The following is a 26,294-nucleotide window of genomic DNA, read 5'->3' as shown; positions in this document are numbered from 1 at the left end:
GACAACCCGGCCAACGAAAATGCCCTGGTACCCTCGAGAAGAGGAAAGCCCAGGTGGAGTCTGATGAGACCAACTTTATACCTGAAGCCTACATCGACTGCATGCCACCGGTTCGCTCTGATCCTGTGTGGAGTATTTCAACAAAGCCAGCTAAAAATTGCTGTTAGTTATTTTCTGCCCTGTGATTTTATGCAAAAATAGGAAAAAATGGTTTAAAAGTAGATTTAGTTTGCAAACTTTTGCTTTGCTGTTAAAAGTTTGGGATCAAGGTTGAGAAAATTTGTGGTTTTTTACATCAGTTGAACCATTTTAACATTTTTTCCCTGTGATTTTGATATATTTGCTATCTTGTTTTAGCCAATGCTCCAAATTTTTTCTTTTGGCTTGGATAATGGACTATTTTTAAGTAATGAAACTGTCATACTGGACATTCATGGACAATGCTGCTGACTAATTGTTGCTTCTCTTACACACATTGGAACCCTAAAAAAAGACTGTCTCCTAAGACTACACCCTAACATTTGTGCCACCATAGATATGGTGGAATAAAAATTAAAAGGGGGGATTGCAACAGGGTGGTCCCCAGGAAAGGGGGAGGTTCCCTGCCCCACCCAAGGGAGGGTGGAGCTGAGCAGCAAGAGAAGAAGCTGCAGGAAGAGACGGAGGAAGGAAGCAGGATGGAGCCAGGAGACCTGGAGGAGGCGCATGGAGCCTAGAGACACGTGAAGAAACTGCGCTTGTCTTTTGGTCGTGGACGGGGTGACACAGATGTGGGTGAGACCCGTGGGGAGGTGACAATGGCAGCTTTTATCTTGATGTTGATTTTGCTCTTTTCCTTCCGGGCTTGTCTGGTTGTTTGTGACCCATTTCTGTGGGTCCCCACTGGAAGATGCTTTAGACTTGTGGCAGGCTTTGGGGCCTTGTTCTGGGCCAATCCCATATGGATGGACTTTTACCCACGAGGGGATGGGTAACTTTGGGTGCTTCATTTAGAAACTAGACTTTTTGCCTTACCTGTGTTGTTCCTAGTTTAATTATAGTTCCTTCCCATTAAAGTCTCATATGTTTTGTGTTGATGCGGCGGATGGCAGAACCCATTTAGAATAGGCAGGTTTGCGGGGCTTGGGCTGCCCCTCTCCCTGTCCTATAACAGACTGATGGTTTTTTCTGGAGACAGGCGAGCTCGGAAGAGAAGGAAGGGTAAACATTCATCTCAAAGCAGGAGCGCGGTTGTAGCCAGAGCCCTGAGTGGGGGAGCTAATGGGAAACAGCTTGCTGGAGGGAGGGGGACAGACTCTGGGAGTGGCCCGGGATGGCTGCAGAAGAAGGGGGCTGGGAGCTAGAAACTGATTGAGACCAGCTGCTGCTCCTCAGTCTCAGTGGTCTTTGGACTCTGCCAGGGACTTAGACTCTGCCCTGGGCAGCCTCACACCCTATTCCTGGAGGCTGGGAGCCAGCAGAGCTGCCTGGGGCAGTCACTGTCTCTGCACTCACCCTGATGCCCGGAGGGCCTTCAAATACAAAAGACCAGAAGCAACTCTCCACCCACCAGCTGGACACCTCCTCCCCATCGCCAGCCCCTGTTCCTGGCTGCTGCTGCCCCTGAAAGGTGTGGAGGAAGAGGCCAAGGGAGACAGCCGTGCCCACTCCCCCCCATCCCTCCATTCACCCAGCACCGGCATCTGGACACCCCATGGCCTGGGCTCGCTGGGGCTGCTGCCCCTGGCTTATTCTCCTCTGCGGTATGTGCATCCCGGCCTGCCCCCCTCCTGCTCTAGGGCAGGTCCAGCTCGAAAGCAGCTCTGGCTTCCCCTCTGGGCTCAGAAAGGGCTGGAAGACAAGCAGAGGCCCAGAGTGTCTCTTTCTCTCTTGGTTCCCTTCTCTGTCTTGAGGAAGAAGAACCCCAGGGCTGGTCCTCTGGGCCCTCAAGAGTCAGGCCAAGGCTGGTCTGGCCCCTTCCATTCCCACCTGTTAAAGAAAAACTGACTGGCAAGTGTTAAAAGGGTCAGGAAGACTTTCTTCAAGACAATTCCAGTAAGGCATTGCCATAGGGGAAAGGGCTCAAGCCCAGCTCTGCGCTCAGCTGGGGGCGTAGTGCCAGTGAGCAGAATGAGGGGTGAGCGGGTGGACAATTACTAAGAAGTGACCTCAAGACTAGAAAGATTCCTGCTAAAGCAACTTAATAGACTTCTTGCTGTAGGAATTTGATCAGATATCAAGAGTAATCAGATATCAGGCATAGGGGATTCTCTTGAAATCAACTTAGCAGGATTCTTGCAAAGGCTGGCTGATGCAGGTCTGGCAAGGATAGGCTAGACATGGAAGGTCAAATTCAAGGCTTAGTTGAGAAGAAGCCTCAGGAGCCTAACTAAAGTTTGGTCATTGTCACCCCTCCAGTGCGCTGTTTGTCCTCTTTGGTCACAACTAGGTGCCCAGCTCAGTGCCTTCTACACCCATCCCACCTGTGGCCCTGAGGGAGGCCTCCCTTCCCTTTGTTCTCTGTCAGCAGGACCCCATTCATTCGTTTAGTACCCCTTTCCTGAGTACCTCCCCACCACCGGGCCTGGTGCCAGGGACCACAGAGTGAGGCAGCTTCAGAGCCCACCCAGGGGAGCCACAGCCCTGGTCTCAGACAAAAACAGATTCGGTTGTCCAGAGAGACATAGCTTAGCTTGTCCTGATTCTTATGTTAGGTCCAGCATCATTGCTTTGTTACAGATCTGCTCCTCTAGAAGTGGGGGTTCCTTTTCCTAATCAACATTATGGGGCTCAGTTTCTGAGACCAAGATGGTCAGGCAGGGCCTTCGTGGTGTTGGACCCAGCTGCCCTTCTTCCATCTGTAGTTCAACCTACTCAGAAGGTAAATATATAGCACCCCCCTTTTGCAGGCCCCCATTAGGCTATGGGAAGATTGGCCCTAAAATCCAAGGGTCGGAGGGAAGGCTATCAGAGACCACTGGACTTTCAGGGCAGGATGGCCTGGAGCCCTTAGGAACTTGTCCAGCGCTTGACACACAGTAGGTGTGACGTTCCTAATTTGGGCAGAGCTCATTTTGGAAACCAAGTCGTTCCCACTGTCCATCCCTTCTGAGTCACCACCGTTCCGTGGCTGACTTTCAGATGATGGCCTGGGTTCAATCCTGCTGTCAAGCTGCTCTGGGCCTCGTCCTGCTCTGCTGCAGAAAGTAGACAGTAGTACCCACCTCACAGGGGTGGTTGCAAGTATTCAAGGAGATACTACAGAGAAATGGCTGAGCTCAGCGTCTGGCACACAGTAGGAGATCTTTAGATGCTAACCCACCTTTCCCCAGCAGGCGACGATGTTGGGCTGGGATTTCCTGGAATAATAGCCAGCGCTTTGGTTGTAAGAAATGGTACAAGTGGGTCTTGAATTTAAGTAAAATAGATATATATATATATATATATATATATAATTAGATTTATAGAAGGGTGAAATGAAGGTGGGGGTGATTATTTAGCGAGATCCTCTAGAGCATTTCAAAGAAAATTTGATTACAAAAATTTAATTTACACGCAACTTTTCCAGTTCGGTAGACCCTGAAAAGACCCAATTAGATTAGAAGGAAAAAATTGATTTAATGAGCACTAAAGCCCATCCAAAAGTGGCAATCACTTGTCGATGGAACAGGTTTCTTTGATTGTGACCCAGGGTGCCATCCAATTCAGTCTGATTTCCTATGAAATGTGATTATTTTTACCCTCAAGTACAGTTGGACAGTATTGCATGCTTCAAAAGATGGAGGCCCTGTGGGGATGGAGGTGGGGGGGGGAGTTGGGGGGAGAGATGATGGGGGAGCCTGGCCCTGCATTTTCTAGGAAATAACGGTCTCCGAGTGACCGTGGACTTTTCTCCCCACTTCTAGCTTGTGCCTGGGGCCACCCAAAGCCAGCAGAACTTGGAGCAGAGGATGTGAGAAACTGTTCCATCAGCCCCCCGGTGAGGCCCTGGCTCTGCCCTGCCCACAGCGCCCACCATCCTCGCCGTCCCCCATGGCTCCGCCGCCAGCCTCTCCCTCCACCAGCCTTTCTCTCCATTTCCGGGCGGTGGGGCCCCTGCTTCTAATTAACATCCTTGGGGCGCGGTAGCACATTCTCAGGTGTCTGACATCCGCCCCAGCCCCGCCCCGCCCCCTCCGCCCCCCTCCGCCCCCCGCCCCGTTTCCCACAGAGTGTTACCTACTTCCGGCCTGGCAGGGACGGAGGAGGGGAGGGCAGAAGGGCGGGAATCCCCCAGCTCGCCTTGGCCTGCCGCTGCAGTAGAGGTGCAGAGGATGGGGGGGGAAGAGCTCAAACATCGGGGAGAAACAGCGAAGAGACACAGAAAGGAGCAAGCAGGAAGACAGGGCTACAAGCCCGGGGGAAGGGCAGGAGGCCTGGGGTGTGAGAAAAGGCGCAGGCCCAGCACGCTGGCGCTGCTGGAGAGTCGGTCTCCTGGCCGAGTGATTCTTCCCACAGTCAGAGCAGGACGAACGGTCCGCGGGAGAGAGCTGGCGAGGCCGCTCCCTGAAGCCTCAGGACAGACGGGGTCGTCTGCTTGCAATTCCCCCCCCACCCCAAAGCAGGTCGGTGGGCAAACCCCATTCCTTTGATATTAAAACAGACATGGATCTCTGATTGACTAAAAGACAAGACCAAACAAAAACCTCACACTTTTTATTTTTACGACAAAACAGCCTCCAAAGAACTGGCTGGCTTGGAGAGAATCTTTGTGGCCGATGGCCCGAAATGCTGGGCTACTCACTCGCTCTCCCTCATCTGCCATGTGGGCCCGTGAGCGGGAACTTGAAAGTGTCCCCGAGGTAGGGTTGCCAGATGACATACAGGAGGCGTTGCGTCTGAATGTCAGACACTGGGTAACGCTGCAACGCGAGTGTGCCCAGACAGTGCGTGGACGCGCTGATGACTAAGAAGACATTGTTGGTTTTTTAGCTGAAATGCAAATGCGACTGGCTGGGCATCCTGTATTTTAAGTTGCTAAATCTGGCAACGCTACCCCAAGGTCTCCAAGGAGAGACAGCACGCCCTGGTCCCTCCTAGTGCCTAGGCGCACACCCCTTGCAGTCCTCAGCCACCCCTGTCACAGACTCAGTTCCCGTTACTGTCACAGAGTCCCCCTGCAAGTTCAACAGCTCCATCTCCCCTCAGCCCAGACACCTTAGTCTAGACTCGCCCATAACTTCAGCACAGCCTCCTCCTCCTTGTGCTCCCTGCCCCCCAGCCCCCCCATCTTCAGCCCCTACCTAAGGACAGGCTAGTGGCTCCTCTGGAGGCTGGGGGCCCGGGCGCCATTTTCTCTTAGCAGCACGTGTCTCTGTGTGTGTGTGTCTTGGTGTATTCCTGTCACCTGCCAGTACCTTCCAGTTACGGCGGTCAATACCACAGTCCGGCTCACAGGCCTGCGCCAGCAGATGCAGAACCAGAATGTCTCTGCCTACATCATCCCCGAGACGGATGCCCATATGGTGAGGACGGCGCCCTCACCCTTGCCCTGCCTGCCACACAGAGTTGGCCTCTTGAGAACAGGTGACAATCAGGAGGCTCTGGTGACTCAGAAAATGAAGGTGGAGAAAAGATTTGACAGGCATAGAGAAGGAAGTGGGGTGCTTGAGATGGGGGTTGAAGGCAATAGAAAGAACCTGTTCTTTCACATAGAAGAGAAGACATTGCCAAATCTCCTTGACCTCAAGCAGTGAGACCATAAACAACTTCAGGATCAGAATGAGGTTAGAGAGTGGATTGGAAATTGGACAGGAAGAATTCAAAGCACTCTTCTAGCCCAGTACTTCCCATAAATGCTGAAGGATGGAGCAATAAAATGATCCAGAGTCCTGGAATCTGATTCTGGGACGTAGGTTGGTGAGGGGACCCAGACAGGAAACAAGATGCTCTGGACAGGAACTGCTTTTCCCAAAGCAGCTCCCCTGCCTTCTTCCTACCCTCTCCCAACCCTCACTCCACCTCATCCACCTTCCCAGTACCAGCCTGGTTAGAAGAGAAGGCATTTTTTATGTCAAAAAGATGGCTTGAATTAGTTTTCCCACCTGGTGGGAAAAGCTAAGAACCTTGGGTAAATGTCTGAACCTCTCTGAGACTCAGTTTCCTCCTCTGCAACGTAGGAAAATGAAGTCTGTCTCCAAGGATGATGAGGATCAAAATACAATAATGTGTAAAACCCTCTGCAGAAGTTATTTATGGTGAACCCATGTACTGGACTGGGGAGGCAGGGGGCAGCTGCAGGGGAGAGGCCAGAAGAACCTAAAGATCTGATCGCAGCTGCACCAAATTTGTGTTCTGTCTGACGAGACAAAGACCCCTGTGCAGGACAGTCCAGTGATAGAGTGTGGGGTTTAGACTCTAAGAGATACAGTTGTTCAAAGAAAAGAGAGATTCTGAGCTGGGGAAATTCCTGAGGGTTTCCTGGAAGAGGTGCCCAGCTTCGATGGGCGAGTAGGACTGGTTGATTCTGACCAGACAGAAAGAACTGGGATGTAGTCGGGGAGTTTCTGTGTGATGTGTGACTCAGTGAAGGAGACTCAGGATGGTGTTGTTGACTTCCTAGAGTGAGTACATCGGCGACAGTGAGAAGAGGCGTGGATGGATGTCAGGCTTCACAGGGTCTGCAGGTAACAGTCATTTCCCAGCCTTCATTGCTTCTGTTGGCAGTTCCAGAGGTGGTCACAGAGGCCCTGGTGTGGCTGGTTCTCAGCAGCCAAGACCCCAGGACTTAGTGTTCAGAGGCTCCTGCTAATCTTCCTCTGCCAACATTTCAAAGCTCCAAAAAGTGTCACCAGGGCAGGTGCCCCATCAGGTTCCTCAGGGCACACATCTTCTAGGTCACCAGCCACATTTCCGCTTGAGCAGATCCCCTCCGGGCTCCCCATGCTGTTCTGCCACAGCCAGGCCCCAGCTTAGTGTCCCCGGCCTCTGCTCCTGGGACAATTGCTACTTCCACTTCAGGCCACTAGGGGCCCACTCATTCCCTTCACACAATGACTTGGCTAGAAACCAAGGTTGACTTTGTCGGCTTACAGACAAGAACCCCTCACAAGGCCAAGTGACGCACCAACACAGAGGCCCTGCATGGGGTCCCAGTTTCTGAAGGGACCTCTCATCCTAATCCTGGCCTCTTGAATGAAAGACAAGCTTCCCTTGTTGATCCATGAACAATTCCTCCCCTGGGCAACAAGTAGCCTAGCCTTGTCCACCAGGGACCCTTCTTTTTGCCAGAGTCGTTGATTTGTCTTCCACGAGTGCCCTCAGCTAAGTCCCTGCTTAGTGTCCCCGCCAGCCACCGAGTCTGGACACTAACTACCTCATCTACATGAAGCATTACTTGCCTGGGACTGCCCAACGCAGGCCCCACTCCTTCTCCTGCTAGTGGCCCCTTTGGAGAGGCCTGCAACATAGCGCAGAGAGGCCTGAACAGGCCACCCTTCCAACTGGCTTCCCCCAAGCCTTTTTTAACACCTCTGCCTCACTTCCTTGGGGTGGAGGAGAGACAGAGCCCCTGATGTCATGCTCAGAGCCAGCACTGGCACTGACAAAGCCAGGTCCCTCGGTGGCACCCTCATCTCCAAGCTTCCGTGTTCTGGTCCAGGAACTGCAGTGGTGACCATGGGGAAAGCAGCTCTCTGGACCGACAGTCGCTACTGGATCCAGGCTGAGCGGCAGATGGACTGCAACTGGGAGCTCCATAAGGAAGGTAAAACGGCCACATGGGTTTGCCTCCAAGCCCTAGAACCTGGACTAGGTGGGGAAGGTACAGCAAGGCCATGCTGGGCCCCTATGGGAAGTGCAGGAAATATGAGGCCCTCCCTTACCTGTGGAGCTGATAGGAAGGAGGACACGTGTGGCAGGACGATCACAGACAGCAGCCTGATGGAGGGCCTGGGACTGGAGGGGACCTCTATGTTTCTTGTTGTCTTTCTCAGTTGGCACCTCTCCTATCGTCACCTGGATCCTTGACGAGATTCCTGCTGGAGGGCGTGTGGGCTTCGACCCCTTCCTCTTCTCCATTGGTAAGTTCTTCCCTAAGTCCCTGCATCTGTCCACGCCGCTGAGGAGGCGCAAGCTCCCCTGGGATGGAAAGAAGCATACCTTGGTAGAAGGAGGGGACTCAGAATATGGAGTGTTTGAATTTGTGGTTGCAGAATATTTTGCAACAAAGATGTATTCATGGGTCGTGTAATAAAATGTCCTCCCAAGAATGAATACCAGTTATTTTAAAGCCACGAATGCAGAGACCCCACCTGGAAGTCTCAAAGAATCGTTAAGGATCTGGGGAGTGAATAATCCAGGATTATTGAACCTGGAACTATCCTCTGCCTTGGAGCGCTAGCGGTTGGGCCGCTAGAATCACACGGCAGCCCTCCATTGGAAGGCAGCTGCAAAGGGTCAAAGGAGAAGAGAGAGCTTCTGAGTAAAGAAGCGCCTTTGCCCCCAGGAATCCAGCTCCCTGAGCTCTGGAGCCCCAGCGGCTGGCCAAGGGTGGAGTCTGCAGGCACATGTACTGAAAGGCCGCCTGGCTTCCTTGCTAGCCTTTGCAATGGCCTCAACAGTGCCTTTTCTTTGGGCTGTGGCATTGAGTTCTGTTCAAGTAGACAGCACCAAAAAGAGGGCCCCACAGAGCCATGGGCACTTAAAAAGATCAGCTTAGCCAATTGGCGGTGGACAGCATTGGGGTGGGCTCAGGGCAATTAGCCTTTGAAGGCAGAAAGAGGAGGCTGAGCGGACACACCCCAGGAGGGCCAGGAGGCATGGACAGCTCTGTCTGCGCAAGGGGGGCTACGGGAGTAGAACGGGAAGCTGAGCGGACAGGAACTCACGAGGCCTGCGTCACAATTTCTCCTGAAGTGTAAATAGGCAGGCGACGCGTGACTCCTTCTGTCTCTGCAGGTTCCTGGGAGAGTTATTACAAGGCCCTCCAAGACTCTGGCAGACAGCTGGTGTCCATCACCACCAACCTCGTGGACCAGGTGTGGGGGTCAGAGAGACCTCCGATTCCCAGCAAGCCTATTTATGCCCTGCAGGAGGAATTCACAGGTAATTTCTGAAGCCAGTTCTGTCTCCCAATGTGTTACCTGTCCCTGCTACTGCTCCTTTGACTGAAAAAATTGTCCCAGGAGGTGCCAAAGCTCTCGAAACTTTATGTGCACGGAATCAAATCCAACCACCTGGGATGCTTGTTTAAAATGTAGATTTGTCTGTCCTGTTGCCTCAGAGAGTTGGAATCAAAAGGTCCTTAGACCAAATTTAGAAAATGCTGGAATAAAGAATGTTAGGACTGGAAACAAGAGGGAGCAGAGAAAGATGGAAAAATCAGAGAAAGATGGAAAAAAGCCACCCCTTTGAAGAGCGAGCAAGTGAGCTATGAGTCGCTTGTCTGGTAGTGCAGCTCAGTTTCTAGTGAATCATTCAAACCTTGACTTCTGGTCTCCCTGTCATGAGGGATTTCAATTTGGGAAAACTCAACTCGGGTGGGCCAGGGTGGACAAAGGAAGCTAATAACTAAGCTCGGGGTCAGTCTGTGACACAAGCTAGGATACCAGTTTTGGCCAGGTCACAGAGGAAAGTTAACTGACCCACCCGCCAAAATTCTAACATCAATAATCTTGGCTTCCTTGACACCATCTGAATATGTTTTACATGCTATAATTCCTGTAAATTGTAGCTAAAGTCCTGATGGAGCAGCCTACTGATTATGAATCAGTGTCTTGGCCACCACCACCCTTTACCTCCCCAGAAATTCTGAACAGGCCAATAGACTTATTCTTAGGAATATTGGGCAATCAGAGAGGCCCCCTTCCACACTTGGGTCTATGCACAGTTCTTCTTTGGAAAGGAGTCAAAAAAGCAGGAGGGAAATTTCAAAATAGCAGGCCTGATGAAACCATTTTAAATTGTGTCCAATTTTCTTTATCATTTTGATGTAACTTACAGAATCGTTCTTTCTGCCTCTTGACACGTTTTAAAGAAAACTGCTCTCCAAGACTGTTCAATCATAAATAAAACTCATCCCATTCAGATAAGGGAGGGTACAGTGATGCCAGGGAGGGGAGGCAGATCTAGGGGATAGCCTTCAGGAGGCAGGGCGAGAATCCCCATGGGTTCTGTCACTTCCCATAAGGGAGGGAATGCTGGGCCATTGCAGGCTGCTAGTCTTCAAGAAAAAGCCATCGGGAGCCAGAACTGGGCCTGAAAGTCCAAGAACAGTGTTCTTGAGTCTTTAAGCTTATAGAGACAAGAGAGACTTTCTCTCAGCCGCTCACGGGTTTTAAAGGGGAAAAGGGCAAAGAAAAACCACGCATGAAAAGTTGCTTACTGAAAGATATCTGTATGCAGCAGACAATTTAAATCTGTTTGTTGTCTTAAAAAAATATCACATCCGTGAATCTTGAAAACATAACTCTAAGTGAGAGATGCCAGTCAGAGAAGGCCCCACATTGTCTGATTCCATTTGCCTTCAGTATCCAGCACAGGCAAATCCACAGACAGAGAAAGCAGGTTAGTGGTTTCCAGGGCTGGGGGAAGGGGGAAATGAGAAGTGACCGCCTAATGGCTACAGGGTTTCCTTTTGGGATGATGAGAATGTTCTGGAATTAGATAGTGGTGGCAGTTGCACAACCTTGTGAATGTTCTTAAATCACTGAGTTGCATATTTTCAAACGGTTAAAATAAAATCCTTTGCTATGTGTATTTTACAATTAAAAAATAGAAGCCTAAAATTGTATCGTACCCAAAGATTTGGTTCTTGTTGAAGAGTTTTACCTGTTTGCATAAGATCTTTTTTTTTTTTTAACTGCACTAAGTTCTCATTTATGCTCCTCCCTGAACCTCACTAGGATCCTTAATGCTCATGACCTTCTGCCAGCAAATCCCTAGCCCTGCCTAGGGGCAGACCCTATGCATTGCAGAAAGTAAGGACAAAAGATGAAAACTAAAGTTCTAGAACCAGGATATAAACATCCTACAAAAGACAGCTCTGTGACACAGTGTTAAGGACAGGTTTGGAGGCTGATAATGTTAGCAAGAGAGTCCACGATCCATGCAGACTGACTATGGGCTGTATTGTCAAACAGACCTGGGTTCAAACCTCACTCAGCTCCACCCCTTGCCAGCTATAAAACCCTAGATAAGTCACGTTACCTCTCTGAAGCCTCAAAATCCTTATCTGGAACTGGCCATGATAGGATTAAGTATATATATATATATATATATATATATATATATATATATATAGTCTTATATATATACTATACTATATATATATACACTCTCTCTATACACACACACACACACACACACAGAGAGAGTACTTGTCCAAATCCCTGGATTAGTAGGCAGTGGCTTACTGCAGGGAATAGGCTCAGCCCTATCCTTTTGCCCTTCAACTAGGGCTCACTCTCCTCTCTGTTCTGTGTGCCCATTTATTTTTATTTATTATTCTAAACATTTTTGTTTTATTTAGGCATACAAAAACTGGAGTATAGGCCAGATGTGCGGTGGGTGAGAGGATTCACCAGAGACAGAGTGGGGGACAGAACAGGTGGATCCACTGAAATACACTGCTGAGGGGAGCAGCAGGCGAGACAGGAGAGGTCTGCTGCACCAATTGGGTATCTCCCTGGCCGGGGATGGAACCCATGCTGCAGTGGCTGTCAATAGCCTGATAGCGCTGAGAGTTTAACCCCTGAGCCACCAAGGAGGCCCTGCATGCTCATTTATTAATCAGAAAGTTAAGCCTTCCTTTAGACTAAAACACCATTCTACCTGCATAAAAAATATTACTTCATTTGGTCTCCATGTTACAGACCTGCAAAATATGACACAGAGGGCCTAAGTAATTTGGCCAAGGTCACCCAGCTAGTAGTAGTAGAGCCAGAATTTGAGCCCAGACAACTGGGGTCCAGAGTCTGTGTCCTCAGTGACTAAACTAGTTGGAGTCTTGTTGAAGAACAGGTTCTACTGCTTTTAAAGAAATGAAAAACTACTGCCCTCCGGGAGTACTCTCAGGAACAAGTGCCAAAGGGCATGGTTTTCACTTCCTTGGGGGCCCTTGCTTCTAGGGAGCAGGTGGCAGGACAAAGTAGATGTGGTCCGCAACCAGATGACTAAGCATCGCAAGGCCCCAACTGCTGTCCTTCTGTCTGCGCTTGATGAGACTGCCTGTGAGTATGGACTTGCAGCCCTGGGTGGGTGCCTGGGTCCCACCAACCGCCAAACCTCCTGGTCCCTGCAGCCCAGGGCTCCTCCCCCAGTAGCCTTAGGCCTACCAGTTGTGAGAGCTTCATGGCCATGGTCTGTGGAAACTCAGAAGAGCAAGGAGCCCAGAGCTCATAGCTGCTAAATAAGGAAAGCAGGAAGCCCCAGAATAAGGTGGGGTGAGCCCATAGTACCTCTGGAGGAATACAGCGACACAGCTCAAAGGCTTCTGTCTCACAAAGAGGAAGGGGCCCCATAAACACCTCCCAACAGCCTGGCCGCACCCCAGGGCACTCCCACTACCAACATTAGCACCAGGTGAGGCCTTATTCTGAACCAGCATGGCTCAACCTTCCTACTTGACCCCAGTACTAAGCTCCAGATATTCTGGAAACCCACTGAAACGGCATGTCGGCTAGAGTCTGTATCTGGGGGGACCTAGTTCTCATTAGTGTCTCAACCCCACCCCACCCCCCACAAAAAAAAGACAGAAAACTTCAGAGGTAGATGAGGTAGTGCTGCTGGGAATCTTTGGGGGTCACAGCAAACAGTGGTGGGGGGTGGGGAAGGTCACATGTGTTTGCCTCAGGCAGCTCAGCCTCAAAGAGTCCCCATTATTCTTTTTCCCAGGGCTCTTCAACCTTCGGAGCAAGGATATTCCCTATAACCCCTTCTTCTATTCCTACGCACTGCTCACCCACACCGACATCAGGTATGATGCTTCCTTGGATTTTCTCCTCATTCCGCCCTCTCACCTTACTTAGCCCTTGCACACCACTTACCCCTCACCCCAATGTTCAGCCTGCCCATGAGCTTGGAGTCTGCCCCAGTATGACCTTCTAGAAAGCCTCACACAACCTTTTTCTGACCCCTTGGCCTCTGTTCCTGAATACTCTAAATCTTGTGCCTGGCTCCTTGGCACAGAACTCCAGAACAGAGTCTCTTGTCCTCCTTGGCCTTAGACCCACCTATTAGGACCCACCTATCTCCCCTCCCCACAGGCTATTTGTAAATAAGAGTCGTTTGAACTCCGAGACCCTGCAGTACCTGAACTCCGCCTGCAAGGAAGCCATGTGTGTGCAAATCGAAGAGTACAGCCAGGTCCGTGACACCGTGCAGGCCTACACCACAAGAGACGTGCGGGTCTGGATCGGGACCAGCTATACGACGTATGGTCTCTATGAAGTAATCCCCAAGGTGGGTTTGCCAGGCCACAGCCCAGGCCAGCTACCACCCCCCAAGAAGTTTCAACCTAAAGTGGGTCCACAGCCCCTCAGCCATTCAGGCAGTTGGTCAGTCAGCAGTGGGGCTCTGAGTCCCCTTCTAAGCTTCTCTGGGAAAGACAGAAGAAGAGGAAGCAGGATGTCTGTGCACAGAGAGCTCAGAGATTGTCCCAGAGGTTAGAGAGAGTACAGCCTGGTAGAGCAGAGGCTTTGAGGTCAGTCAGACCCAAGACTGAGTCCTGGCTCTGCCCAGAGATGAGTGACTTAGTCAACTTGGGGTTGGCCACCTCAGAGGAGTTGCTCTGAGGAGCTTTAGAATAGGTAGGGCCTGTAAAATCCAGTGCCTGACACAGGGCGGGCACTCAATAAATGGTAGCTGTGATGATACAACACGTGCAGAAAACAGACACTATCACAACCACCCAGGCTCTCATCTGTCCCAGAGCACTGGTGGGATCCAGGGGCAGGGATCTAGACTAGGAAAGACCCGTGTAGCCAGAAAGCCCTCAAAGGAAAGGCCACAGGAAAAAGAGCAGATCACCCTCAGCCAGACTTTCCTTCCAAATTTTTTCTTTTTTTTTTAAAAGATTGATTTATTTATGCATACAAGAACTAGGGTACAGGCCAGAGGTGTGGGGGTGAGGGGATTCACCAGAGACAGAGTGGAGAATGGAACAGGCAGACTGACTGAAATACACTGCTGAGGGGAGCAGTTGGCAAGGCAGGAGAAGTCTGCTGCGCCATGTGGGTATCTCCACCATGAGGGAAGGCCCTCCTTCCAACCATTTTCCAACACCACAGTGGCCTGGAGGAGACGCTCAAACCTCTTCTTCTCTTCTTGCAACAGGAGAAGGTCGTTGCAGACACCTACTCCCCAGTGATGATGAACAAGGCGGTGAAAAACAGCAAGGAGCAGGCCCTGCTCAGGGCCACCCACGTAAGTCCACAGAGACAGACATAGGCTTTGGGAGGTCTGTCTATGGCTTTAGAAAGGTGACCTGGCAGGAGGACCCTGAAGAAGACCCCCAATGAGACAGTGACCTGGACACCAAACTCCCGGGCACCCACCTGTGTCTCACCTCCTTAGTCCCGGCATGGTGCTGTGGTTAAGAACACCTGCTCTGGAACTAGGTTTTTTCAGTCCAAACCCCAGCTCCTTCACACACCTTCTAGCTGGGTGACCTTGAACAAGGAGCCTCACCTCTCTGGGCCTCAGTTTCCTCATCTGTAAAATGGAGACCGCACTATGAGCATTAATGAGAATCCCTTAATATCAAATAGCCAGTGAAACCGTAGTGTTTTTAAGGCTCAGCCCCTCCCGGCCATGGTAGGGACCACTCCTCAGCCTGCTCTTTGCTTGAACCTGCTCCAGGTGCGGGATGCCGTGGCCGTGATCCGCTACCTGTTCTGGCTGGAGCAGAACGTGCCCAAAGGCACCGTGAACGAGTTCTCAGGGGCAGAACTGGTGGACAAGTTCCGAGGGTGAAGAACCAGGGCTGTTCTCTTCGGCTGACTATCTATTGGCGGGGGCTGACAGGGGTGGGAGGGGGAATTGATCTCCTGACTCAGGAACGGAAAACCCTCCTTGTATTTGGGGCCTCTCTGTAACAGGTTCTTGGGGGGTCAGGGAACTGGGCAGGGGGTGTGACATTCCCAACAAGGCTGAAAGCAGGGCAACTGGAAGGGCTACAACACAATAGCGCCCCCTGGTGTCTGATTTGGACACGCGCCCCTCACCTTTTCCCGGCCACGGGGAGCTGGCTCAGCAGGCCAGGTCAGCAGCCCCCCGCCCCACTGGGGAATGTCAAGTTGAGCAATGCTTGGCTTAGGCCAGGCGCAGACTGTAGGCTTGAGGTGCAGGGTCTGCTTTGGGGCTGGGGGACATTTTCAGATACAGGGAGCTAGATTTCTTCACTCTTGCTTTAGACTCACTGTGGGAATATTTTCCCCATCTGTAAAATGAAGTGGAGGGAGAATAATTGGTGTCTACAGTCCTCCTTCCCTGGCCTTGTATGTTCTGTAAGTGACAGCTTGGGGCTTGGAAAAATGAACCAAGACATCTGGCTGAGGTAGAGGGAACCATGACCTTCCTTTGCCCTGGTTGGATACCCTGTACCTGGCCTAGCCCCTGAGTCCAGTCACTGATCATTCCTGCTCTGTGCTTTCTAGAGAAGAAAATTTCACCGATGGACCCAGTTTTGAAACCATCTCTGCCAGTGGTCTGAATGCTGCCCTGGCCCACTACAGGTACTTAAAGAGAAAGACTTTTCTAGAGCCCTGTGGGGGGAGGGGCGGGCTTCGGAGGGGGTAATCCTGGTGCATGTGCACTGGGATGGAGGAAAAGGACTGCTCCGGGATCTGAGTCCACATTTACACTTTGAGGCCTCTAACGCTATGGGGCTGGAGGTAGGGACTAGAGCTGGGGGGCTTAGACTTGGTGAATGCTCAGGGCTGAGGGAGCTGGAAGGGAGGCAGGGCTGCAGTGGGATACTTTTCCTCGGCTTCCTGTGAGTTATTTATGTTGGCTAATTCTTAAAGCTCATGAGCACACGGGGAGAAAGGCTTGTTCACTCAGCCTGAACCAACCAAAGTGCGTGCTGGCCAGATGTTTAGCCCAGTAGAAAACAAACACCTGCGGGCCTGACTGACAAAATGTGGGAAGGCCAAGTCAACCAGATACCTCAGCCTGGCATGGGCACAGCAGAGGGAGGTCAGACACTTTCCAGGGACAGCTTGACCTATCCCAGAATTCCCTCTCCTGGCATCTCCTGAGCCTCCAGCTGCGTTGGCCCAGCCCCTTTTCCCCACGAGAGAATGAGATGAAAGGGTAAAAACTCCTCAGGCCTATCAACTTTTTCTCCCCAGCTACATCATGGGGTACCCGCCCTTCCTGTGCCCTGGCTTCTTGGGTCCTCTGCTCTAAGAGGCAGCAGGAAGTTAGACTAAGAGCATTGGGCTGGGCATCTGGGTCTAGGCCCAGTTCTCCCCCCAGTTTTACCACATGGCCTCATGCAAGACATTTCTCTTCACGGAAAAGGAGACGCTGAACTGGATAGTCTCTAAGGCTTTCGACCCTCACACATTCTGGGCACCTCCCTTTCTCCCTTCCCTGGAGACGACGACATTGCTCAGCAAAGTATAAGTAAAACTGATGTGCACTGAGGACATTAGTAGCAGAAGCTCAGTACTCACCCACAGCCCTTTGGGAGATAATGACTTCCCCAAAGGAGTTAGCCTGGACGCCTGTCCCCCAGAGTAAGGGGGGTCCCCACCCAGCCCAGGGTCAGTTTGCTCCTTTCTCAATGTCTCTCCCTTCCCAGCCCAACCAAGGAGCAGAACCGCAAGCTGTCCACAGATGAGATGTACCTGCTGGATTCTGGGGGACAATACTGGTATGTACACCCCAGCCTGGCCTGGCCTGGCTGCCTCAGCTTCCCTTTCTGGACAGCACATTCTTCATCTATGAAAGGAGGCCTGGATTGAATGGGCCCTGGGCATCTTGCCTGTTTTTACACTTGGGGGATACTACAAAGGCAAACAGGCCAAAAACAGTGGGGCTACCCATGCAGCACCTCCGTGAGAATTAGGAAAAGGCTTCCATTGCTCAAATAAAATGCATGTTGAGCCCACATAGAATTACACGTTGAACAGCCATGCCTGGTTGCACAAATCCTTCACCTGTTTTCTCACTCACTTGTGCACACCCTCATGGCCTGTGCACCACCAGCACTGAGCTGGTGTCTCCCCTCACCCCTCCCCTCACTGCGTGGTGAGACCACCATGTTAGGTTGGGAGTAGCAGGATCCAGCCTCCAAGATCAGCTGGCAGGTGAGGGAAGCAACCTCAGGAGACACCTGGGACACGGTGGGGAAGGGGCACACCCATCAGCACCGGCGGGCGTCTGTGAGTAGCTACATGTGTATGCTCTTCTGAGTGTGTGCACAATCACATGTGGGGCTGTGTGGGAGGGTGCTGCCCCTGCCCCAGGACTCCTCCATCTGTGTGCCCACCTGAGCACCCTCTTTGAAATTAATATATGACCTTGTAGTTAACAGCACCCCTTTAGATGCGTTACCCTTGTACAATGCACAGCCTGAATACCCAGACATGACGGCCATGCAGAAAAAGCTAACCCCATTGCTTCCAAATGTGCATGGAGCTGGGCTGAGATGGGCTGGCAGGTGTTCCTTTCTCATCTAAGAAGCGAGTGGACTGTGGGAAGCTCAGGGTGGGGAAAGGAAGGGGGTGCACCCAACGGATGGAGAAGCAAGGAGAAGTTTCGAACGGATTCCCCTTCTCGATGCTCTCAGTGTGCTCATGCAAAGGCCCTTCATTTGTTCTTCGAGCGCCTCTGAGTGCCAGCAGGCAGGCCCAGCAGCCTTGGCTGGTTAGTCACCAGTGCAGTTGTGTGCAGTTGCAATGGCCAATTGCGAAGGGGAAGTAAATTTGTGGGGCGTTGCAGGATTGGGGCATGCTCAGAGCTGAGTGAGACCAGGGAGAGGGTCACCTCACTTCCTCTTCTCAAGTTCTGAAGAAGTCAGCCACACCCATCAGCATGGGTGCAGGTCTGTGAGTAGCTCCGTGTGCATGCTCTTCTGAGTGCGTGCACAGCCATGCGTGGGACTGAGTGGGAGGGTGCTCCCCGCTGCCCTAGGATCCCACCAGCTCAGTGATCTCTCTGACATGAGCACATAACCATGAAATCAAGAGCATCCCTTTAGACCTGCTCCCAAAGAGGAGGCCCCAGGGCCCTGGACCACGCCCCTGTCCCTCTCGCCAGCTGTAGCTCCCTATTCGGAGGCAGAATTTTTGGCTTCTGGCTTCTGTTTCCTGGGACACTAAGCAGAGTCCACACAAAGAGAACTGTGCTTCTCAGGGCCTGGCTTCACTGAGGCGAAGAGAGGGAGACAGCCTGAAGGCCTCAATGGCCTCATCTGTGAAATGGGGATCTTCAGGCCTGCTCTGCCACCTGTCGCAGGGAGCTACAATGTGTTCTATCAATAGTGAATGGCTCTGACTGTGAGAGTGTAATGAACTCTCTGGACCTCAGTTTCCCCATCTAAAAACATGAGACAGTCCCCTTTCACCTCCCAGGAAGCCTGGGTTTTAGAGTCAGCCTGACCTGAGTAAATCCAGATATACAAAAGAGCCAAAATGAGTGGTATAGGGTGGAATATGACTGTAGGGAATGGGGCACCTCTGACAACCTTGTGACTTTGAACTTCATAGCTTTGCAGAGCTCCTTCACACATAGTTTCGGAATATGGAAATTTGATGATGGCAACAGTCTTCTTCCTTTCACTTCCCACCCCACCCACATCGCAGCCTGCTGCTCCATCCCCAGTGGAAAGCACACAGGAAGCTCATGGCCACAACCCTACCCCCACACGTTCAGCATTGCTGAACACGTTGATGTTCCTTCTCCACAGGGATGGAACCACAGACATCACCAGAACAGTCCACTGGGGTACTCCCTCTTCTTTCCAAAAGGTAAGTTTTAGGCCCAGAGTTCCCCTACTCAACCTTACCCCCAGGACACCTGAATAGTCACCCCACCAAGAGCCCTTTCATTTCACAAAGACTATAACTAAGACTCAGAGAGGTTAGGTAGTTTGCCTGAGGTCACACAGCAAGTTAGTACCAGAAAACCCAGTGCCTCTACCTATTTCCCCAGAGATATTTCAGGTCACTCACAGGGCATTAGCTCAATTCAGTAAATGAATGAACAAATATTTATTCAAATGTGTTGCTTTTATACAGTGCACAATGTGAACACTTGGACATGACAGCCATACAGAATAGACAAGTCCCATTCTTTCCAAATGTGTGACCTATCATTCACACAGGAACAAATATTACTACTATGAGTGAACAAATGTGATTTAGCTATCTGTGTGCCTAGCCCTGTGCTCATCAGAAAGGAGGAAAAAAGGTATTCCAGTGGAGAGAAATGGCATACAGTCTCACAGGTGGAATGTCTGCGAAGTGAAAAGGAACTGGTGCACCTAAGACAGAGTCTGGGGCATATCGATGTGCACTGGGGGCCTGGGGGAGGGAGCAGGAGGCCCCCTGTATGCATCCAGCAAGCAGACTGTGGCTCCAACATTGAGAGAGAGAGAGAGAGAGAGAGAGAGAGAAAGAGAGAGTGAGAGAGTGAGTGTAAGGGGAATCAATATCACTGCCATGGGAGGTGACCGGGAGGAAGGGCTGCTGTCAGCCCACCTCCCTCCTTTCTACAGGGTAACAGCCCTGACAGAGCAAGGCTGTCCTGCCCAATTATAAGGCCCACCCCAAACTTGAGGCCTTAAGAAAACTAAAGGATGATGGTGCCAATAGCAATAAGGGCCCTGACCTCTATACTGGCATTTTCCCTTTGATGCACCTTTTGTGCATGAGCCTACCTCCTCCTCCCAACAACTGATGAGCTGGTACTGTGATGGCCCATTACGGAGGAGGAAACTGAGGCACAGAGCAATTAACGTCACTTGCTTGAGGTCTCAGAATGTGAGTGACTAAGTCTGGGGTCCAGCCCAGGGAGTTTGCCTCCCAACTCCCTAGTTGCAAACATCCCTGTGGACAACCAAACAGAACCACCTGGAACAAGCCCCAGCTTTAGGAAGGTTCCCTCAGTCTCTGGCCATCTTCCAGAACCTGGGTGACCACATAGGAGGTGCGTGAACCTGTCCCCCACAGGCCTGGGCCCACAAACACATGTGTGCACACAGGCCAAGAAGCTGGAAGCTCTTGGGCTCCTCTTCTTGTGGTCACGTCCCTCCCTGTCCCCATCAGGAGGCGTATACCCGCGTGTTGATGGGAAACATTGATCTGGCCAGACTCATCTTTCCTGCTGCTACATCAGGTGGGTTTCAGAGACCAGGCTGGACCCATAGCCTTAAGAGCTGATCTTCTGGACCCAAACCATCACTCTGGGAGGCTAGAAGGGCAGGGATTATATCATCATGCTATCCATGGTGTAGATGAGAAAATGCAGGCTGGAGAGAAAGCAGCTGGCCCGAGGTCACACAGAGTGTTGGTGAGAGAACCAGGCCTCGAGCCCAGGCCTCCTGCTTCCTAATCTAACACTGGGTGGGGGGCATCAGAGTGGGCTGCAGCAGTCACTGGAGGATTCCAAGAAGGTGTTTTGACAGATGGGGAGGTAATATAGTAGAATCATCAGGCCAGGTCATGTGTACAATGTGAGATACACTGGAGATAATGTATAGCTACCTGCCCCTCTCCTCAGGCACCATCTTGGTAGTTGACTCTGGATCAAGAGAGCTGGAGGGAGCAAGACAGTCTGGGGTTCTGCCAACTGACTGACTGGGGGCCATCTCTCTTCCAGGGCGAATGGTGGAGGCCTTTGCTCGCAGAGCTCTGTGGGACGTTGGGCTCAATTATGGTCACGGGACAGGCCATGGCATTGGCAACTTCCTGTGTGTGCATGAGTGTAGGTATCACCTCAAAAATCCCCAGGGTCCCCCACTTATGAAAGAGGTAGGTATGAAATTGACCAAGCCCCAGAGTGGCCCACCCAAGGACCCTCAGCTGCTGGGGGGTGAGGATCCAAGGGGTAAGTGAGAAATGCTGGCAGCTGACCACTCCGGTTGCCAGCTTGGCATCGGGGAGGGCCCCAGGCAGATCAGTGGCAGGTCAAGGCCTAGCCACCAACCAACATAGACCCCAGAGAAATAAAAGCCAGAGCTTCTCTGGTCTGTTCCAGGCCCAAGTATGCAATGATGCATTAGACAAGTGCTGGCGATGCCCAGTGAGGTCTAGTTACCTGCTTTCCCCCATCCCTGCTAGTTTCCAGGCTGATGGGTACAGGAGAGCTGACGCTGGGTTTGTATCTCCCTTTCCAGGGCCAGTGGGATTCCAGTCGGACAACATTGCTATGGCCAAGGGCATGTTCACTTCTATTGGTATGGCTCCCCCGCCCCCTCCCCGCTCTAAGACTCGCCCAGAAATGCTGCCAAGGGAGCATCAGCCTTCAGGAAGCACCCTAGGCGTTTGCAAGCCTAGGTTCCCCCACTACCTTCCCTCCCCTCCCGACTCCAGCACCAAATAGATTGTGCCCCCCTCACACCCAGCCCCTATAGCCCATACCATTATTTTGCCTTTGGGAGCTGTCCCTCAAAACTCTAGCAGCTCCAATCAAACACTGGGATAATAGCACTGTGCACACAGGCAGAAGGGAGTACCTCCAGGACCTAAGTAGGCTCCTAACTCTTCCTCAGTGGGCTACAAGGGAGGATGGGGGAATCTGAGACCTGACAGGTTGCCCCTTCATGGCCAATGAACTTCTAACAATGATGAGTCTGCCCAAGCCAACAGCTAGGGGCAGCCAGGCAAGCAGTCCTCTGGGCACTCCTCCATGGGTACAAGAAGGCTGGGCTTGGGTCCTCCCCCTGCTTAATACCGCCAGCATCTCTGTGCCTTCCAGAACCTGGTTACTATCAGGATGGAGAATTTGGGATCCGTCTTGAAGACGTGGTACTTGTGGTCGAAGCAAAGACCAAGGTAAAGTGCCGCCAACATGGGCTAGAGATAACTTTGGGCTGCATGGCGCGTGAGGAGTGTCAAAAGAGAGGACATTTAATGTGTGGGCGTGAGACAATTTGGCATCTTCCTTGGTGCGACAAAAATTCCACAAATCAGAGATTCTCAAACTTGTTTGCACATTAGCGTATTAGAATCACCTGGAGAGCTTTTCATTTTTCTTTTAATGCCCATGCCCAGGTGTCATCCAGACCAAGTGTATCAGTATCCCTGCCCTAAATATCCTTGGTTCTGAACACACTTACAGGAGCTTCTTAGAAAGATTTCCATATAACAGCAGCCAACAAGATAAAATACCTAGATATAAACTTAAAAAGACTTACATTGAAAAAAAAATCTACTGAGGGATGTAAAAAAGATTTAAGTAATTGGTGCTTTCTGGAAAGAAGCCTTAATATTATGAAGGTGTCATCGCTCCCTAAATTGATCTATAAATTCAAGACAACCTCAATTTCAGTGCTAACTGGAAACTGTTGCAACTTCACAAAATGATAATAAAATTTATCTGTAAAAATAGGTAGCTAAGAAAATTGTGAAAGGAATAGCAATAAGGGAACTTAACTCCTTTAGATATTAGCACATACTATGAAGCTACCCACATCCAAAACAGCGACACCAGAGGTGGGTGAGACAGGTGGAACAATCCAACAGAACAGTCAGTCCAGAAACAGACCCTCAAATTCCCACAAATAAAATGAGAATTTAGTTTGCAATAAAGCTGGTGATTCCAAACATTAAAGAAGAGAGAGATTGCTCGTTAAAAGGGCAACGGGTACAAATGGCTAATCATTTGGTGGGGGTGGGGGGTTAACCAAAGAAATTCACTGCTACACCAGAATAAAATTCCAAGCAAATTGGGCCTCCCTGGTGGCCCAGCAACGCACTATGAAGGGGTCCAAAACCTCTGCAGCGCCGGTTCAATGCCGGCCGGCAAGGGGTAACCCACATGGCGCGGCAGACCTCTCCTGTCTCGCCTGCTGCTCCCCTCAGCAGTGTATTTCGTCAATCTGCCTGCTCTGCTCCCCACTCTGTCTCTGGTGAGTCCTCTCACCCCCCCCCCACATTTCTGGCCTGTACCCCAGCTCTTGTATGCATAAATAAATAAATCTTTAAAAAAAAAGTCAGTGGCCTATAGCAATTTGGAAATTTTAAATAAATAAATAAATAAATAAATAAATAAATAAATAAATAAATAAATAAAATTCCAAGCAAATTGAGGCTTGAAAATGAAACCACAAAATATCTGGAAGAAAACCTACACACCTACATAAATTCACATATAATTCCATGTGGAGAAGAGCCTTTCTATGCAAGATCCAAGAGCCAAGAAGGAAAAGATTGATGACTCTGACTAAATAAAAAATGTCTATCCGGAAACAACACCATAAAGAAAGTAAAAAGATACATGATAAATATAGGACCTATGACAGAGAAAGGAAGAGTTTCCTTCTTTTACGCTGAACTTTCACAAATCAATAAGAAAAACAGTGAAAATAGGGAAAAAAGGGCAAAGGTCATAAAGAAGCAATTCACTAAGATCCATATAAATGCTCTCTAAGCTTGAAAAGAAGCTGGAATTTATTCTTTAAAAAAATATAAACCAAAACAGCAATATAATAGCATGTTTCACCCATCCTATCTGATTTGGAGAAAAGTAGAGACTTTAATGATACTGGTGCTGGTGAGTATGTGGAGAAACAGGCACTCTCATACACTGTTGGCGAAAGTACAAATTAGTACCACCTATCAGGAGGGCAGCTTGACAATATCAAATTTCCTAGTAAAAATGTCTGTCTTGGCAATCCCTGTACAGACATACACCTTCTGGATATAGTCCCCAAAGGTCACCGAGATGCTAATAAAATAATGTTCATTGCAGCATTGGTGAAAAGAGTAAAAAAAAAAAAAAAAATTGGAAGCAGCCTAAATATCCATCATTGGTTAAAGAAATCTCCACCCACCTCCTGTGAACCCTTATGCAGCCCTTAAAGAGAATGAGGTCAGTTCCCCCATTTAAATATGGAGAGCTCACCTTGGTTTACTCTCCATATTTAAAGGAGACTCGGAAGTATGTAGAAAAATGTGTATGGTAGGATCCATTTTGCATAGATTTTGAAAATATAAACAGATATATGCTATAATCCCTGAAATGTTTTTAGGAAGGAAACCAGGCAGGAAGGAGAATTTCCATTTTTATTGAATATCATTTGTGGTTTGAATTTTCTAGGCACATACAGCAAGGTCCTCATATAATGTCCCTTTGTTCAATATTGTTTCGATAGAACATTAGTAAAAAGAAAATCCCTGCAGACCTTGTCTGAAATGATGTTATCAGAGAACCTGCTTTTATTATACCTTGTTTCTCTTAAAGTCACAGTTTCTGAGAACCTATCAATGAGATTCAGTAAGGACTTACTCTGCATGTCAGAGTTGCCCGGGAGATAAGAATCGTGGGCTAGCTTTTCTTCTTTATACTTTTCCCTATAGATAGATCAACCAATAGATACACAGTTAGACATATGGAGAGATAGAGAATGGATGAATACCTAATACTTATCTTTAAATTATTTAAATGTAGGTTCCCAGCTCTGCCCTAGTTTCTCACGTGGGTGGCCTAAGAGATAGGTCCCAGACTGCATATTTAACAAGCTCCCTAGGTGCTGTGGATGCACAACTTTGAGAAACAAAGACCTAAGTCTAAACTTCAGGAACCCAAGGGTAGCACCAAAGGTGAGGTGATCATTGCTAGACAGGGTATTGGCCAAAGGCACCATGGGAGGGTCAGGCCTACCCTGTATCTCTGGCTTGACAAGGGTCAGTCCCCTGTGCCCATGGCTTCTGGGTGGAGAGTCCCCACCTCTTCAGTTTAGTTCTTCCTCATCCCTCATTTGTCTTCTTTCCCACCTTCCCCGTGTCCTCCCAGTACCCAGGTAACTACCTGACCTTTGAAATGGTGTCCTTGGTGCCCTATGACCGGAACCTCATCGAGGTCAGCCTGCTGTCCCCCGAGCAGGTGAGTACCCCTCAGCACTGTCCCCCACTTCAACCTGTGAGCCACTGACTGCCTTCGCCCTCCCCTTAGGCCTCTCTCACCGCTGCTTCCCTGACCCCCAAGCCCTCCACCTCCCCTCCTCCCCCGGAAGGTCCACACTAGTGGCACCTATAGGCACACATTGGGACATCTTTCCCCAGTCGACTAGAGACCCCAGAGCTTCTAGAACTCTCCAGTCAAATGAGTCTGTCCAACCCCAGGTAGTGAGCCTGGGAAGTCTAAAACTCGGTGCTGGGCTCTGCTATCTCCAGTCCTAAAACTACAAGCAATCCTTTCTCCTTTCTGGGCCTCAGTTCCCTCTTCTGTGAAATGGGGAGACTATATCTGCCCTATTTACTCTCATTTCATCCATGGACCTGAAAACCTTTCCTGTCCCTCACTCACCATGAAAGTCAGTATGACATGAGACTGCCTTGGGAGGCAGGAGGAAATGCCTCTGAAAAGCCCTGAAATTGCCTGGGCCAAGGTGGAAAGGAAGCAAAGCACCACAGCAGGGGACAGGTTGGCATCAAGACCTCACCTCTTGGCAGCTTGGCCTAGGGAAGCCCTCACCCCTCCTATATTTCGCAGCTCCAGTACCTGAATGACTACTACCAGACCATCCGGAAGAAGTTGGGCCCTGAGCTGCAGCGGCGCCAGCTACAGAAGGAGTTCGAGTGGCTGCAGAAGCAAACGGAGCCCCTGTCCGGAAGAGCCCCGTGCATCGCCTCCTTGGCCTCGCTGGTGGCTATCTCCTCTCTTGCCGTTCTTGGTTGGAGCATCTAGAGGCTCAGGATGCCCCTGCTGATCCTCGTTCGGCTCCCCTTACCCTGCACCACCCAGGTCCAAGAGTCCCTGGAAACCAGAGCCCTCAGCGTCTATCCCCAGAATCAAGCACTAGGAACACCAGGCTTCAAGGCCCCAGACAGTCACACCCCACGTACCATGACTTGTACACCCTCCTTTCACTCCCAGCCCTAAATCTGGGATAGGAATACCAGTTCGTGTCTTTCCTCTCTTGAGCTCAGAAGGCCTACCTGAGAACCGGCAGAACCTGCTGCCACTGCTCCGCATCTCAAAAAGCCCAGTAGGGTGTGCCCGTACCCCCAGGGGCTCCGCGGACCTGGGAAGTCCTGCCCTGTCACCACCCGCTGAATATAGCCACAGCTGTTCACACGCATGCTGGCTCCTGACTCCTTGCTCTTCCCACGCTCTTGAGGCTGTCCCTGTCACTCCTACCTGCCCCAGGCCCCATGTTGGCC

At 50.6% G+C, this 26,294-nt stretch overlaps 1 protein-coding gene across 1 annotated transcript; it reads left to right on the top strand.

Moving 5' to 3' along the window:
- The first annotated feature begins 207 nt into the window (after positions 1 to 207).
- Positions 208 to 26,206, top strand: XPNPEP2 (X-prolyl aminopeptidase 2). The gene is made up of 21 exons (XM_037511967.2): positions 208 to 1,742; positions 3,885 to 3,958; positions 5,373 to 5,483; positions 6,581 to 6,644; positions 7,619 to 7,723; positions 7,953 to 8,039; positions 8,917 to 9,063; positions 12,087 to 12,188; positions 12,853 to 12,934; positions 13,224 to 13,419; positions 14,293 to 14,382; positions 14,818 to 14,927; positions 15,615 to 15,692; positions 16,766 to 16,837; positions 18,875 to 18,935; positions 20,235 to 20,304; positions 20,788 to 20,892; positions 21,305 to 21,364; positions 21,886 to 21,962; positions 24,925 to 25,014; positions 25,624 to 26,206. Exons 1-21 carry the CDS (start codon positions 1,694 to 1,696, stop codon positions 25,816 to 25,818), a joined length of 2,025 nt encoding a protein of 674 aa, XP_037367864.1. The 5' UTR covers positions 208 to 1,693; the 3' UTR covers positions 25,819 to 26,206.
- Positions 26,207 to 26,294: the final 88 nt, after the last annotated feature.

Source organism: Talpa occidentalis, unplaced genomic scaffold, assembly GCF_014898055.3.
Source record: "Talpa occidentalis isolate TD23 unplaced genomic scaffold, MPIMG_talOcc4v2.1 talOcc4.15, whole genome shotgun sequence".
Classification (NCBI taxonomy): domain Eukaryota; kingdom Metazoa; phylum Chordata; class Mammalia; order Eulipotyphla; family Talpidae; genus Talpa; species Talpa occidentalis.
Note: the sequence above shows the minus strand (reverse complement) of the source record. Positions and strands in the feature narration are given on the sequence as shown.

Bases quoted from the DNA above. Each gene is read 5' to 3' on its own strand.
- XPNPEP2 (XM_037511967.2), top strand. From the start codon at position 1,694: ATGGCCTGGGCTCGCTGGGGCTGCTGCCCCTGGCTTATTCTCCTCTGC. The intron at 6,645-7,618 runs GTAACAGTCATT...GTTCTGGTCCAG, and splicing joins AGGCTTCACAGGGTCTGCAG to GAACTGCAGTGGTGACCATG. The intron at 12,935-13,223 runs GTATGATGCTTC...CCCTCCCCACAG, and splicing joins CTCACCCACACCGACATCAG to GCTATTTGTAAATAAGAGTC.